The following is a 16021-nucleotide window of genomic DNA, read 5'->3' on the forward strand; positions in this document are numbered from 1 at the left end:
TGAATAAATACTTACCTCTAGAGAGTAGAGAAAATTCATTTCACTAAAACACTTTTTTTACTGCATAATTCTTAATATTAAATGTGTCTTTGCTGAGATGAATTTGAACCAGATTTTGCTATTTGTGAATATTTGAGTATATTCCTAAAACTGCATTATCAAAAGCATTTACTGTATATGTACTTGAGACATTGCAATACTAGGTGTGTGAGTGAGCACATATGTGGGAGGAATTTTGTCAAGATCGGTTTGGGTTATGTAAAGATTTATATCCATCTGGTCAATACAGTACAGTGATGTGTGAATGATGTCCTTTTTGTCATCTAACAGTATGGCCTACAAGGAATAGAGCGCACAGTTAACAAAAGAAAAGTGGTAATCACTGGAGAGATGGGAAAAGGGCAGCTGGGGGCTGTGGGTTGTCAGCCCAAACTACATATTCTTAGAAAAGGAAACGCACACTGAGCTTCACACTGACAACAAACATACCCCCAGGGGGAATGAGAGTGGAGATAAGACGCATGACCACATAGGTTGCAAACACCCAACCGATTCAAGGTTAACAGGGTAATTGAGAACTCAAATTCAGCAAGAGAAGAATTCACAACCTCAAGCAATACAACTTTTTAGGTGTTGCAACAAGAGAAACTGAACCAGCGTCAATTCAGGAGGCAAAATGTATGTTTACGTCAAAATTGGAATGTGTCCAGTCAAAAAACACTAATTTATATAAAACCTAAACTTGATTCTGATCACTTGGGTTACTTTGTTTTTTTTGGAAAGGGTATAATAATTCATAAAAGAGTATGACCTACTTTTCAGTCTTATATATTTTTATCAGGAAAATCATCTTTGAATTGACGATTACATATATAGACAGAACGTTTGCCCTCTGTACAATGTTCTGTGTAAAGAAAATGTTGCCTCAGCACAAAAGACACAGCAATGAACAAGCAACGGTGCCAAGCTTTCAGCTTCCCTTTCCAGCACACTAATATAACTTTGCCACAGGCTCGATATGGAAGTCATTAAAGGATGCACTATAGCGACCATGCTGGTATGAGCTATAAAGGTGGAGAGTAGGGCCTCGAAATCCACTTCCTGGTTGATGCTGATTAAGACTTTCATGCATGTCATCACAGACTCTGTGCCAGACAGAGGATGGATCCTTTAAGCAGCTGGCAAGGTGTCAAGCTCATCATGTCAATGTAGACCTGTTATGAAGAAAATAGTCACAGACTGGTTCCTCTTTACCTTCATAAAGTAGAGAGTGCCAGTATTATGACAACATTTATTATGGGACAAAATAACAGTCTGAGGGACACGGCAGCTTGTGTTAAGGCTCAAATGGCTGTCTGAAATCTGTCAACCTGTGCAGACTGTAATGACAGTTTAAGGTATGGAACCACCCTAATCTGCCTATGCCCTACCTCATGAGCCCTGCAAGCAAAGTAGTTGACACGGCAGTGGAAAACAAATCGAAGTGTCCTAAGGGGATGAGATTGCCAGCATGCATCTATGTCTTCACCCCCTGACCTTTTAGGAAGACATGAACATCCCAAGGTTCAACTTTAACACCCTGCAGAATAGAGGCTCTGATGATGATGCTGCCTCAAAACAACCTATAGAGACAATACTGAAGAAGTAATTGGAATGAATACAAGAACAAAAGCGAGTCCAGAAGGAGCAATAGAGCTTGCAGAGAAAAACGTTATCCTTGATGGTGTATGCAATTACTAGAGCAGAACTTGATTTCTAATCCTGAAGCTATTCCAGGGTGAGGTTAGTGAGCAGAATCTAAAGTTCGGCTAGACAGAGGGGATGAAAAGATCTTGAACCAAGAGTGGGCGGGTTGTTCACTGAAAAATCCCATGTGGCAACTCCTGAGAGGCAGAACCCATTATGTATGAAATCCTTGACCAAGCAATGTAAGATTTACCACAATCTCATGCTGGGATATAGAGTCCCAGTTGATTTCCCACAATAAATTAATCCTTGACCAGTGTGTTTTCAGTTGGCTACACTTAACACTTCATGGCACTGTTGTTACAAGGCCACTGATGTTGGTGAAGGCCATTACTGCAGGCCCTGGGACCAGGACCCATGTAGGTGATCCCTGAAACCATTTAGTAACTGAGATCAGTGATATCAGTGGTTCAGGTTCATGCAGGTTTAAATTCAAAATCTATATTCAACTTGAAACTAGCCAGACATACATAGTTGCTGATTCCTATTGATTCCCTACCCTCCCAGCAAAGAATTCAAGTTTAAAGAGGAAGGTTTTTTTGCCTCAATATCATGATGCATATACAACCTGAAAATGTAGTTTTCCTGTCTTTACTCGACCAAAGACCAGTGGTGCTGTGCAATTATGATTCAAGCAATCAGTAATATTTATAAATGATTCTATTATTTGTATCTGCTGGAGACAAATCTCTCACATTGGCTCATTTTTTCCTGAGACTGAACTCCTTTAATCAGGGATGTTTTTGATGAGCTGATGGTCATTGCTTATAGCCTCCCTCTTACATCTGTGTTACAAATACACTCCTGTTTCAAATGTGTGCTCTTAACTTTATCACTCCATTGCTTACCAGACATTTACAACACTTATCAAAACTGACGTGTATCAGGTCCGATTACGTGAATTTATGATGTATGATGAATTGTGGCCGGCCCCTCTCCAAAGCTGCATTGGTTTTATTCAGTACCGGTGAGACACCTTCACTTCATTAGTTGTAATGAGCTTTGTTGGTTGGTAGTGATATCTTCATTTTAAAGTCCATTTGTGCTTTGACTTTCTTTGGCACACAGTTGACCTGAACGCTGTAAGTGTAGTTTAAAATCACCGTGCCAATGCACCCCTCCCTTCTTATTTGACCAAGATCTCAATTGAGGCCAAAACAAAGGATTAGTAAATCTTAATGTGTGTATTATTACACTCAGGCCTCCCACTTTGGCACCGGCAGACAACCCCCCATCAGTTGACAAGCCTTACATTATAGTAAGAGAGTCAGGGAGATGGGAAATCTGAATAGGTCCTGTTAATGGGATTGTAGCGTTTTAGAAGAAGCCTATGCACTCAGCAGATAAGGGGACTGTTTATCCCGTTAATGTGTCACTTTAAATACATTAGGAGTAGGAGGGCTCTTGTTTTTCGTTGTTTGTCTTTTGGCTCTCTGCCTCACTTATCCTGACAGAAGAGCACAATGGACAAGGCATTTATAGATCCACACGTACATTACACTCGTTGTAACTTGATTGTAGTGGGTTAATGATACTGATTTCCTAGACAACCCCCAAATGATATTCCATATACTTAACTGTGTAAAAAACGGTGGCATTGTTTGGATGTGTATCAGTTTAGATTGTTAAGAATTGAGGTGACCTTGAGCAATAATTGAGGCACTGACGCACATATACAGTATATAGTAAACAGGCACATGTGCACATGTAATTCCCTTTTTTCATAGTGGGGCCATTAGGAAGCAGTTATGTTTTTATTCTATTTACACTGTCACAGCTTCTGGGCTCACTTTAAAACAAATACTCTTCATTTATTCATGCATTACTTACTTTGCACTTTTTCCTTGTTTTTTATTCTTGTGGCTATCGATGTTGTTTGTTTACAGTAGTTAAAATGTATGCTTTTATAGATGTGAGACACATTATATGGCTGTGACTTTCACTGAACTTCTGGGATGTTTATGAGGGTGAAAGGGATGAGATTCAGTATATGCTTTCTTTAAAGCACTCACTGTGACTTCTGAATACTCTTTCCACTTGTGGGTTCTGAACTCATAAGTCACCTTCCCCTTCATGCTGGGGGCTCACTGGCAGTGCCTCTGAAAATATGATTGGTTTTTCTCTGGGTGGTGGTCAGTGCGTCGTCTAAAAGCTGTGATTGCGCTCAGTCTGAGTGAGCAAGGGTGTGGACACCAGCGATACGGCCTGAGTGGCACTGGTGGGGCCTCTCATTAGCTGGAGGACCCTTCAGAGGACCCCACTAAGAACTCCAGGGACAAAGTTGTTCTCACTGTTGAAATCCTGCTACATCCCTCCTGTACTACCCTTATTAACAAGAGCGGATGTTTTGTTTGTCATTGCATGCAGAGCAAATGTAGGGTCCCATTGCTGCAGTCACTACTTTGGGACAGATTAAGACAAACAGGAAAACCGCACTTTGGACAATTTACTTTCATTCATGAATTGCTGTAATTTAGTGGGCAGTAAAATAATCATTGTTGTACATTTTACTTTGAGAAATGTCAGGTGTAAAAGTGTATAAAGTGGCCTCTGCAGCCGGGGCACATGTGGAGAAGGGAGGTGAAAAACAGGTCATCCACAGAAACAGGTGTTGAGTCAACAGAAATGGATCCCACAGTGCTGATTGAGCAGGGAAGTATAGCGACAACAGTCTGCAGTGTGTGGAGGTCTGAAAGGGGAAGAAAACTACTGACATCTTTTTCTTTTGTCGGACTGTTTTCCTTCACAACCCTTGACAGAAATCCCTTTTGTGTCATACATTTATTTAAAGTTTGAATGTGATCACGAACACGATCAGGCTTGATTTGAATTTGAATTTTCACTTGAAGAATTCCACTAGAATTAGTTCAAAATGTGGTTCTCATCTTCCAAATGAACGTGGGTATGGCTCATTAATGGTGAGAAACTACATGGACCCAATTGTGATGCTTGAGATGGAATCATGAATTTCAACAGAATAACACACGTGTTATCTCCAACTGTGTGTCAGGCCTGTGGAGGTAACACTCTTACCACAAAAGAAAAAAGAAAAAACGTTTTGATGCATTTTTAATTGCGCTCATTTTCATTTGGTCTTTATGTGAATGCCAGTGATTTCATTAGTGTTTGTAATGAGACATTAGGGTTGCATTTATTTGCATGGGTGTTAAATTGGATAGAGGAGCCCTGCTTGCGTTTTATCTTCATCCTACCTAAATATTCCATAGCGCCCATCAGATCTTAATAAATGCTAATGTGACCATTAGCATTTTGGGAATTTGGCATCCAGACCATTTAGCAGCTAATATAGGAGGTGTGTTTCCTCACTACTGATTAGCATTTCCTGTTGACAGCAGGATGAAATTGAAGAGTTAAAACATGTTGAATTCACCATTGTCAAAGCTAACAGACTTTTAGACAGAGGATTTGAATGTCTAAAAGATATGCTAATATTCTTGAACTGATAAATCCCATTCCCCTTTCTGTTTCTCTTTGTCTTTAACTTTCACATCTCTTGGGCAAAGACAAATGCAACCAGTGAATCCATCCTCTTTCTCTCATCAGTTAATGAATATTCATATGTCCAATGTGTTGTCACAAAACATTCTTACCTTAGGCAGCCTTTACAATATGATGCGGCGTGCAGTCATCGGCAGACTGACATGTTATGCCATGTATGTAATGGCAGGCAGCAAAGTGCCTAAAGGGTGCCAGCTTTCATCATCGTAAATCTTGACGACACATGCTTGTTGCCGAGCTGACAAACTGTCATGGAGCTGTCAGGCTTACACAATCACTGACTCTGCAGTGCCATGATCACCTTTAAACCGATGAATGCCAACCTTTTAGGAATGTGTGTTGTTGTGTGGGCGAGCTAAGGACTGTCTATGTATGTACGTGCTTATGTTTTTCAGCTCCCAGACAATATATTCTAATGGCAAGAACTCCAGTCTGCTCCCTGCCAGGTTGCTGTGCAACCTTGGCAATGATTATCATGATCAACACACAGCCTGATTGTAGAACTGATAGTGATGATGGGGACTATATTGTTTTTTAAATAAAAAAAAGGATAGAGTGTGGTTATAGTTTGAATTTAGAGGGAAAATTCCCCTCCATGAGAGCAGAAATCTAGACGTTAAAGTAAGTTTATCCAAACACAGACTATCATGTCTTTATTTGGAGCATTGTTGATAGAATTGAAGACGTTTTCAATTTATGCATTTTGGAGTTGGTGCATTGGCATAAAGTAATTTTTAGACTCTGTGGGCTCATGAAATATTTGAAACGACTTATTCAAGTATGTGCCAGCTGTGAATCAGAAAATATGCCTGTAATATCCTAATATGTTACCATGGTTACTCTCTGTGTTCAGTGAGTTTTCAATGTTCAATCATCAGTAGAGCAGCCCCAGGATTTGTTTTTGGATGACATCATTTTCAGTCTTTCTCCCAGAGGGGGTAGTAGCTAATCCCTACTAATTCAAATGTTGAAACAGTAAATATGTATTCAGTTTTAGAGTGGGTTTTACTTTTAATAAGCAACAGAGCTTTGTGCAAAAAATCAGGTGTATGATATAATCAGATCATTTCACCTAGTTCAGTCAGTTTCACTACACTAACACTGCCTTTTTATAATCTCATAGGCTTGTTGCGGCCGTCAGTGGCCACCGGGGCAAGAACACGCTCTGCTGCTGCAGTTGACACTGGTCACTGCTGAGACCTGCAGCAATGGGCCTGTGACGACTGCACTTGATTTGTGTTTTCTTTTTCAATATTTTGTACTTCTACAAGAAGAAAACATTAAGTGGTGAGGACGAGGCCTAGAAAACTACATAGCAGAGGTAGTAAGTTAAACCATGACTGGAATTCAGGGGCTACAGTCTTTGTTGATTCCTTATTAATCTAGCAGCTATAGAGTTAGCATTAATTTGGAATCATTGGCCAATCTATGTCAATTTGATAAATGGTGTAATATTGACTTTTTTTGCTCTGGTTTACTTAGGAGGGAAATATCTGGCTCTTTCTGCTCAAGTGGCTACTCGCTAATTGGTGTGATGTTTGATGTCTTGTTCAGCAGGTACTGGATTATTTAGAGATTGTCTGCTAAAAAGAGTCACCTTTTGCGAAATGAACCAACTCACAGCAAGACAGCAGTTAGATCAGATCTGATCAGTCTGCGGGAATTTGAAATGGCATTGCTTATCTGTGCAAAGGAAAGCAAATAACAGCAGCGAAGGCCTGGTTTAAGGTGAGAATCTCACTGTGCAGTAGTTTGTTGGGTTCTATGATCAACACCTGGCTAATTATAAGGATATTATGTTGTGTGTTTATAGGTAAAACCTTTGGGTTTTTGCACTGCATGTGTTTTTCTTTGCAAACAGCATGAATTTGGGATGCAAGTATTCAAGGTAAGGGTTTGCTCCTGCTGTGCTGTGACTCACATCCCATCAGATATCCAACTCTGAGAGATCGTGTTTATAAGAAGTGACTTTTATTCGCTTATTATTCGGGAAATTTAACGGATGTAAATGCAGTCAGCCCAGAATGTATCTCAGTCCTTTTAGGCAAGTATTACAAATGAGGAAGAAAAAAAATGAAAGATGTTACAGAGTAAGATGCAAAGTGAGCACTTATATGATCATCAGCTCTTTTAATAAGAGCTCTGCTCACAGTGTTTGTTCAGGGGATTTCACTTATATCTTACCTACCTGCAGAGAGGACTTAGCAAAGAGTAAGAGGGCTTTATTTAGGATTTAGACCAAGCTTTCACAATTTCTGTCTTGCTAGTATATATAGAAGATGCCATCCTGTGTGGTCAGTGATGAACAAGTGCATGTCGTGTGTCAAAATTTGTTATTGTTGTGTGTAGTTGTCAGGCCCAGATCCACACAATCCTTTTCCCGACTTATTTCCCAAAATCTTCCCATTGCAGTGTTCTTTAGCGAGCAAAGTCTTTATGCATTTTTTCTGATGGAGTTTCACTGACTGTAATTAGTGATTGATTGCAAGGAACAAAATTAGTTTAACACCTGCACACAGGCACAGAGTGTAATATCTCCGGTTTACAAAATGGTCAGCAGTAAAAAAACAAAACAAAAAAAAAATGTTTATTGGAAATAGCCTGAACTGCAAAAACACTGGCATGGCCATTTGAGCAGTTTTGAATAATTTGACAGTCCCAATGTCCTCTTGTCTTAGACTAGAGCTTTATGGCCGAAGTGTTGATGACACATAAAATACACAAGTACCTCCAATGGGCAGTTTTACTCCAAAAATCCAGAAAAATTATGATGTCTGACTGTCTCCCTGTGATCCATGGAGACATTCTCCCTGGGTCTATGAAATGTCGTTCCTTTGGGTTGTCCTTGGACTCAGTTTGGAAGACACTGTACTGTTAACACCCTTGCTGGGAGCATATTAGCTTCAATCACATTCATACAGTATACACGTACGCACACAGTCATGCGCATATACTCATTAATAATGTTCTTCCTAATGAATTACAAGCAGACCTTGAGGCCATGGACCTATACCCCACTAACGTCTGGCTGGGTGCCCAATGACAAGCCTCATAGCACAAAAGACAAGGACACACAAACAATCCTTTTGTCTTTGCATAGCATGCTTACTGAGCACCCTCATCTACATAACAATGGTATAAAGGTAGGTAACAGCCCTAGAAACTCTATTAGTGTCCATCCATCCCTCATGTTGTTACTGTTATCATTGCAAAATTAGCTTTTTAGGAAAATCACTCTTAAATTAAACCAAGCTAAGTATCTGTGTTGTGCATAGCCAGTTATTTAAAGCAGATTTTAGTTTTGCTGAGAAACTGCAGCAAGTGCTATAAATTGTGGTCCTTTGGCTCCCTCCCATAGCCCGAAAACATAGTCATTAGGGTTAGGGTTAGTTGGAGACTGCAAATTTATTGGAGATGTGAATGTGAGCATGAACAGTTTTGGCTCTGAATATTGGCCCAGCGATTTTCTGATGACCTGTCCAGGGTATACCCCGCCTATCACCCAATGTCAGCTGGGATTGGCACCAGCCCTTCCACTCTACCCTCAAAGGATATGCTGTATAGATAATGGTTGGATGGAGATCGAGTTCCAGCAGTTCTAGTTTTCATGTCCAGAAAACATTTCTTTGTTGACGCTGAATATCGAAGATGAGCCCAGCCTTTGGCTAATCTAGTTTGGAGTGACACTTGAGTTTGCTGGGTCTATTAGTTTAAGACGATGACTATCATTCAGTTATGCACTTCTTGTGGGAGATCATACCCATTTACCAAACTTTGGTAGTGGAAGAAAAGGCATTCTCCCTGTGGAGTGGTAATGATGAAGGCACCGTTCTCCTCGATACAATTCAGTGTACCATTTTTAAGTACAATAGTTGCATAATGTTTCTCTATATCTATTTGAAATACACATACAATAAAGCAAGTGATATAAATTCCAGGGTAAATGTGACAGGAGTACGATAAGCTCTGTTTAAAACGGTACCAGTTGGCAGGCGGCACCTCACTCTCTGCCCAGCAGACAAAGCTTTATCTTCTGTCAAGGTGAAGGTTCAAGCAGCGAGTTTTCAGCCTACAGATTAAACATAAAGAGTTGAATAGCCAGCAGTTAAGGCATTTAATAATTTCACACCCTACAAAATTTTATCATAAGCTGTAGTCAGCAAAACTATGTTGAACATTTCACCGGCCTATTGCAATAGGGAGGATGTTTCAACTGCACTTCCACAGAGTGCAGAAAAGATTTAAGATAATGTGTGAATAGACTTGATAATAATCAAGTCTGAAGATTATTTGATGTGTTGTGATTATTGAATATATACATATATATATATATACATAAAAGACCTATTCATTTATCAAGAAAAAAAACATGTATATCAGCATTTAATTCCTGAAACAAAAATCAATATGGGGATTACACTGGACTTAGTGCTTTTAAAAAAAGATATATTTTACAATTTATTATAAAATGATAAAAATAATACCAATATCAATCAAGTAAATGGAAGAGGAAAGGGTAAATAAAATATTTGTATATCCCAGCTCTTCCTTTTCTATATCAAATATATTTGCCCACAAGCTGGAGAGTTTAATAATATAATGTATTGTACCTTATGTTATAAGTTCTTTCATTTTATGTGTGGCTGTCTGTTCTACATGCTCCCTCGCTGCACCTGAAGGCCCCTGGCACTATTGAGCTCACATAACACTCTCCCTGCCGCCCATGTCTCCTGACCTAGAGTCAGTGGGTTAATAACCAGCTGCAACGAAAGCCATTTGTCATTTGCTACCTGGCACTGATAGGAGATGTCAGCAGATGTCTATGCCCTTGTCACCTAGGCTCATGACAAATACTGTATCAGGCCACACAATCTCAGGCTCCCCGAGGCTTTTCAGTATTCCTGTCCTGAAAACCACTCCCACTTAATAGCATTAGATTCTTGTGCCCTGATCCATATCGGGATAAACTGGTGATCCCCTCATGCTCTTTTTCATCTCCTTTTTCTGTTGCCCCATAACTTGCAATTGATTGTTGTTGTTTGTTTGTTTTTTCCAGTTTGCACACCTCCCCCTCTCCTTTGATTTTAAATGCTTCCAGTTTTACTTTGATCTTAGATATTTAATGCCAGCACTGCCCTGGGGCTAATGGTTTTATATTGGTGTAAAATTTAGAATGATTTATGCAGATACGGAGAGGTAGAAATGCTACAACCTAAAATGAATTTAGCTTCAGAGCCATTGTCACTTCATTGCCATCCTATTTGTATTTTGAGTTTTTTTGTGTCTGCTTGTCTTGCCTGACAAGAGAAGTGCAAACAATTGGTTTTAGCAGGAATAAGCCTTTCCCATCTGTGGCTCAACGCTATATTGATTGGAATGGCTGAAAAATGTGGTTTATTCATTTTGAATTTGGACTAATCCCTGACTAAAACCATGGGTGAAAAGGTTGCCATCATAAAGATTTCATCAAAGCTGCTATGCAATGCAGCAGCTTGACAGTAATTCTTACAGAGCCAACTACACAACAGCACAAAATTGTGATGGCCTAAGAAGTCCAGCTATTCTGGAGTTCAAGGTTTTTAGTTGCAGACAGTGTTGATGTGTGCCGAGAAAGAGCACCACACAAGAATCCTAATGCACAACAGTCACATTTGACCTGTGGTTTATTCTTGATGCTATTTTTGTTGGCTTTTCTTTTTTAATGTTATGTGCTTCAACAGACACAGTTTAAATGTTAGCTTCTGGTGGATTAAATGTCGATCCCACAAACTGATACCCTCCCTCCCTCTTCTCTGCAGAGATGTTGGGCACGGGCGAAGATATTTCTCAGGTACACTGGAAGCAGCAGTGGTTGGAGAATGGAACGCTGTACTTCCACGTCTCGATGACTGAGTCTGAGCTCGTGGTTCAGACGACGCAACCCACAGCCCAGGAGCCTGCCCATGTGCTCCATGAACATATGCATCTGCTCCACATCTCAGTTATGGTAAGTTGCAAACACTAATGCATTACAATTGTGGACGTGCATACAACTTCACATACTTTACATATATATTTTCAATCTGTACAGGGTGGGATCTTCCCAAGTGGTGATTGTCAGCTTTAAGGTCACACCAGAAAGTGGCACAATACAGTCAACCACCTCCAAGCTTTTTTTCTCTGAGAATACTCACAGGTTACTATTGGGGTTCCCACACCAAGCACTAACACATTCATCATGTTTGTGCTTGTGACATAAAAACTTCCCAATCTTCTTCAATCAATTTACTTTAAAATGTGCCATTTAATCCCCTTGGCATCTTGTTCTTTGTGTTACACATCACTGTGTCAGATGAAGAGGTAGAAAAGGTTGTTAGCTCAGTTGCTAATGAGGGAATAAGAAAAACTGTCTGCAAACCATTCCTATTTTTTGATTTATACGTGAACAGAGGAAGTCGATTAATATTTGATGGTGCAACACAGCCGCGTCAGTGTTTCCCATTAATTACTTAAACTGTGGCGGCCCGCCATCGGTTAATTTGTCCCGCAACAGCTTCATAACGATTCAAAAAGGTCAGCCGTAGTAAGCACTGGCACTTTACCCTTTGTCAGTGGTACAAAGTTGTGTCAAAGTTGAACTCAAATTGAAAAAAAATTGGATTTTATAGATTAGCTTTACACTTCCCAAGCATCTGGTCTTATTGATCCAATTAAGATCAATAGACTTGGAATTTCAGCATTTTCAATATTGGTGTTACCAGGCTGTTACTGTGATGTTCAAAGTGGTCTCACACCATCAGATATACACTATATAAAGGATCTATTTACTTCTCCTACTTAACTATTCATGCAGGCTGATAACCTGTCAGTCACAGTTCCAATGTGTCACTGCTCCCGTTAATCTTCCGATGTGCTGAGACACCTCAATGTGATCACGCGCTTTAGATAAGCAATGACTTATCTCCATGCTGCATAATGAGTGTGGTGTCGGTGTTTGTCCTCTCAGCTGGCACTAAGGATTTTTAACAGGAAACATTGGCGCCGGTGAAACTGATACAGTGGCAGGAAATAATAATGACTTTCTAGACAAGAAGTCTGGTGTGGACATGTATGTTCTACAGCTTCACAGCTTTATCTGTGATGCACTGGTTGGTATATTACCTGTTGGATACGGTATGTGTGTATGTACCACTGTTAGCAGGTGGAGCATGAAGCTGGTTAGGCATTGATCTATGGAGGACCTGAGTGTTCTGTATCCAAACATAAGCCTGGGGCTGTATTCATGTATGTATATGATAGGGGCGTACAAGGATTTGCTATTGCATTAAATCATAGACCTGTACACACTCTCCAATGCGGCTGTTTTTACATCGCCGTCTCCTCACTCCATCTGTCTCTGTGTTCCCTCGAATCCTCTCACCTCGCCTGCTCGCAGCCCCACCTCTTCTTCCTTTTTCATCCTTGATACACTTTTGGTGACACTTCCAGTTAGGAGGTGTACATGAGGCTGGCATAACTCCATGCAGTGGAAAGGTGCACAAACAAGACACATCACGATTGTATGTGTGGTGCAGTTTAATTGTTACAAATTAAGACTGCAGCTGGAGATTTGAACCATTGACACTGTGATTCTCACAATAATCACGCCAAACTTAAAAGACTGATATTAAATGTACGCTGCTCTTCCCATCACTTGGATTCCACCTGTGGGAGCAAACTGGCAGTAGGCCTACCTGGCCTTTGTCGTCATGGTAACTGTAATATGAGCTGTCAGGCCAACCCAGCCTCCACATGGTATTTTTATGACCCAAATGTCAAGCTTTTTAAAAAAGGATTCTTTAGAGCAATAGTTATATAAATTCTTCCTTTCTTCTTCAGATCCTTTTTTCTTTTTTCACCTCATGTCCCTAATTTCCCCACCTCCTATGACTATTATTATGGGAAAGAGGCATGAAACAGAAAATGTTTGGGATTGGTGCGTTGTTGGATAAGTGTTAAAATCGTCTTTTATGTTGCCATGTAGCATTGCACAGCTTCTTTTTTTTTTAAATCAATTCTTTACTGGTTATGTGATCTTGAAAGAGACATTTTTCACAGCAGACATCTTAACACTGTTACAGCAGGAAAAGCACAAGTTTAAATAACAACATGAACTTTGGCTGTGTTCTATTCAAATGTCTCAGTCAGCAATGACAGTGTTCATCCATCACAAATGTGATTATTTTCTTTCTTTAGTGGAGAAGGCTGGTTATTTTCATTCTAGTGCTATTGCTGGATTGTATGTTGTGGTTGTAGGATGGTTGTTGTTTTCTTCATTAAGTATTTTAAGTACTATTCATCTGAACAACTAGAAAGTGCTGAAGTTACTCTCTCTGCGATGTTTTCCCTCTCATCTGCAGTTTATGTTCCAATAGGACTCCAGTGTCTTTGTGAACATGCAAGTAGAGAAGCTGCTCTTTGAAATGTTGCTCTATAGCTCCATCTGTGGTGAAAAACTCCACAAGTTACCTTTAATTTACTTCAAGAGACCACACCAGGTCTAATGTGTTGCCATCTGTGTAAAAAGCACTCTTCATCACATGCACAGCCATTCTTGTATCAGCATTTCGTTTGTGCCAGACAAAGAGCTTCTGAAGGTCCTACGAAGTGTTTTTCATGTTGATGTTTACATGCATTCATGGTTTATTAGCAGTGTCTCTATAAAAAGAGAGATTAATGTATCCAATGCAAAGAAGTAGGGAAAAGAGGAGGTAAGTGTATCGAGGGAGTCAGACCAGGACAGGAGACTCGCTGGTTTGGCCTCATGGCCCCGAGGTTTCTTGCGGCTCTTTGAGTGAACATCATTATGTCTGATGCTGTCAGTTCTGGCCCAGACTGAAGTGTGAGCACTCTATTCTTCTGGCATTGATCTGCCAGTTTCTCACTCACTCAAGCAGTCGTTTTCCCTCCAAGTCGTTCTGCTTTTCACTGTCCTTCCCCCTGCTCTGTCTCTCTGTCATACGACAGCAGCAGACAGACACGGGTATCAGCTGGAACGCAGGTGGAAATGACAATCGACTGTCATACAGATCAGATACATTATGTTTTTTTCCAACGAGTGACTCACTATTAGTACTTTCATTTGACAGTGTCATTTTTTTTTTTTTGCAAGAATTTATTATTCAGACAACTGAATGCGTTTGTGACATTTTAATAACAGTCTGCCGTGTATTGACAGTGTCATCAGCTCCTCCTAAATTGTTGTTTTTAAGAAAATGTTTTTGTTCCGAATGAGTTCAATATAAAAACTGTCATGGCTTACATCAAGGACGAGCAATTGATAAAATGGCTGTTTGCTATTGCAAGCAAAAATAAATATCTGCACTGCATTTTGGTGCTCATGAAGATATGTTTACCACCCAAAGGGTAGCATTTTATTCTCACAAACAGCCAAGGGCACTTTGCCGTGCTTGCAGTTATGGTATTATATGTTATGACAGGCTTAAAGCAGTTTTACTTTTTTTTCTGCCAGATGTTAATTCCTAATATACAACAGCTTGTGCACAAAATGTGTCAACTGTTTTACAGTAATCCAGAACATCACAGGAGGAAACACTGAGTGCTGAGCACCTGCTGAGCGATGGTGCAGCGGATGTTTTAAATGCATACGCTTAGTTTGATTTGCCTCAGGAAAACGTTGTTCCTAAGTGTCCCTAAAACTTCATCTGAAAACCTTCAAAATATGTATCACAAAACTTTATATCCCCTTTTCACGATAATTTTCCTCACATATTCATACTACGGCTGGGCAGTATGGCAAAAATATCAGTTTATATTCATAATTGTCACAAAAATGTCACTTTACAATTTAAAGACAGGTTTTTGCTCCTGAGTGGAGGTTGTGGTTTTAAGATCCTCTTCATGAGCAGTTGAAGAGATTCATTCATGTGTTATACCAACTCACTGTGCTTGTACAACGCATAAGCATAATATCAGGGTATACTTTTTGGTATCCATTGCATTTGTGTTGTGATAATTTATTTATTTATTTTTTGGTCTCATTTATTTCACCCAAACACAACAGAAAATAAATGACCAGTGCTATATTTACCTACTTCATGTACTGCTTTCAATAGAAGGAAAACATAATATAAGTGGAGGATAAGTGTGTTTTTAATTGGGAATTGTTTAAAAGAAACTCATGACACCTTAGGGCTAATCATATGTTATTTCACACTCTATTTTTAAAGTGATCCACGCCAGATTCCATAGCTATATTTCAGTGCACTGATGCATTTAATGTCACAAAGAAGGTATGCTAATGTACATGTTTGAAATCACGTCAAAAACTATATACCCAAGAGCTTTACCTTTTTTCCAACCTGATTCCCAACTGTGAGGAGATTTAAGATAAGGTAACCTAAATGTCATCCAGAAAAAAATACCACCCACTCTCCCCCTCGAGGAAATCATCAACGAAATGAAATGAGAATTTTGTCTTGGCCAGCAAAGTCGTGTTTTTCAAGTCAAGCAGCGAATCTGGCTTGTCAAGAGTTGAAGCCACTCACTTCCTCAGATCACATTACTGTTTAATACTGTAGGTGGTCTTGGAGTCATGCCTCCTATGTGATCTAATATAGAGCACCCGGCTATACTGTATTAACTTTTTGCTCCATTTCGGAATTACAACCTGCACTGATCCCTGGCCGAGCTCAGAGGCCTTCATCTGAAAACCTTTTGATTTGCATTGTGTCATCAAAGCACTTTAGAAACTATTGCGAGCATTTCATTTGCAGCG

The 16021-nt window shown here is 39.8% G+C and overlaps 1 protein-coding gene across 5 annotated transcripts in view; it reads left to right on the top strand.

Annotated features, from left to right (window-relative positions):
- The window catches only part of LOC109626304 (astrotactin-2), a 261841-nt gene that overhangs the window by 61571 nt on the left and 184249 nt on the right, over positions 1-16021 (top strand). For all 5 annotated transcript variants that reach the window (XM_069513214.1, XM_069513215.1, XM_069513213.1 and 2 more), the window contains exon 2: positions 11064-11251. In XM_069513214.1, coding sequence (XP_069369315.1) covers positions 11064-11251 — 188 coding nt within the window. The remainder of the gene's footprint in view (positions 1-11063; positions 11252-16021) is intronic.

Source organism: Paralichthys olivaceus, chromosome 18, assembly GCF_024713975.1.
Source record: "Paralichthys olivaceus isolate ysfri-2021 chromosome 18, ASM2471397v2, whole genome shotgun sequence".
Classification (NCBI taxonomy): Eukaryota; Metazoa; Chordata; class Actinopteri; order Pleuronectiformes; family Paralichthyidae; genus Paralichthys; species Paralichthys olivaceus.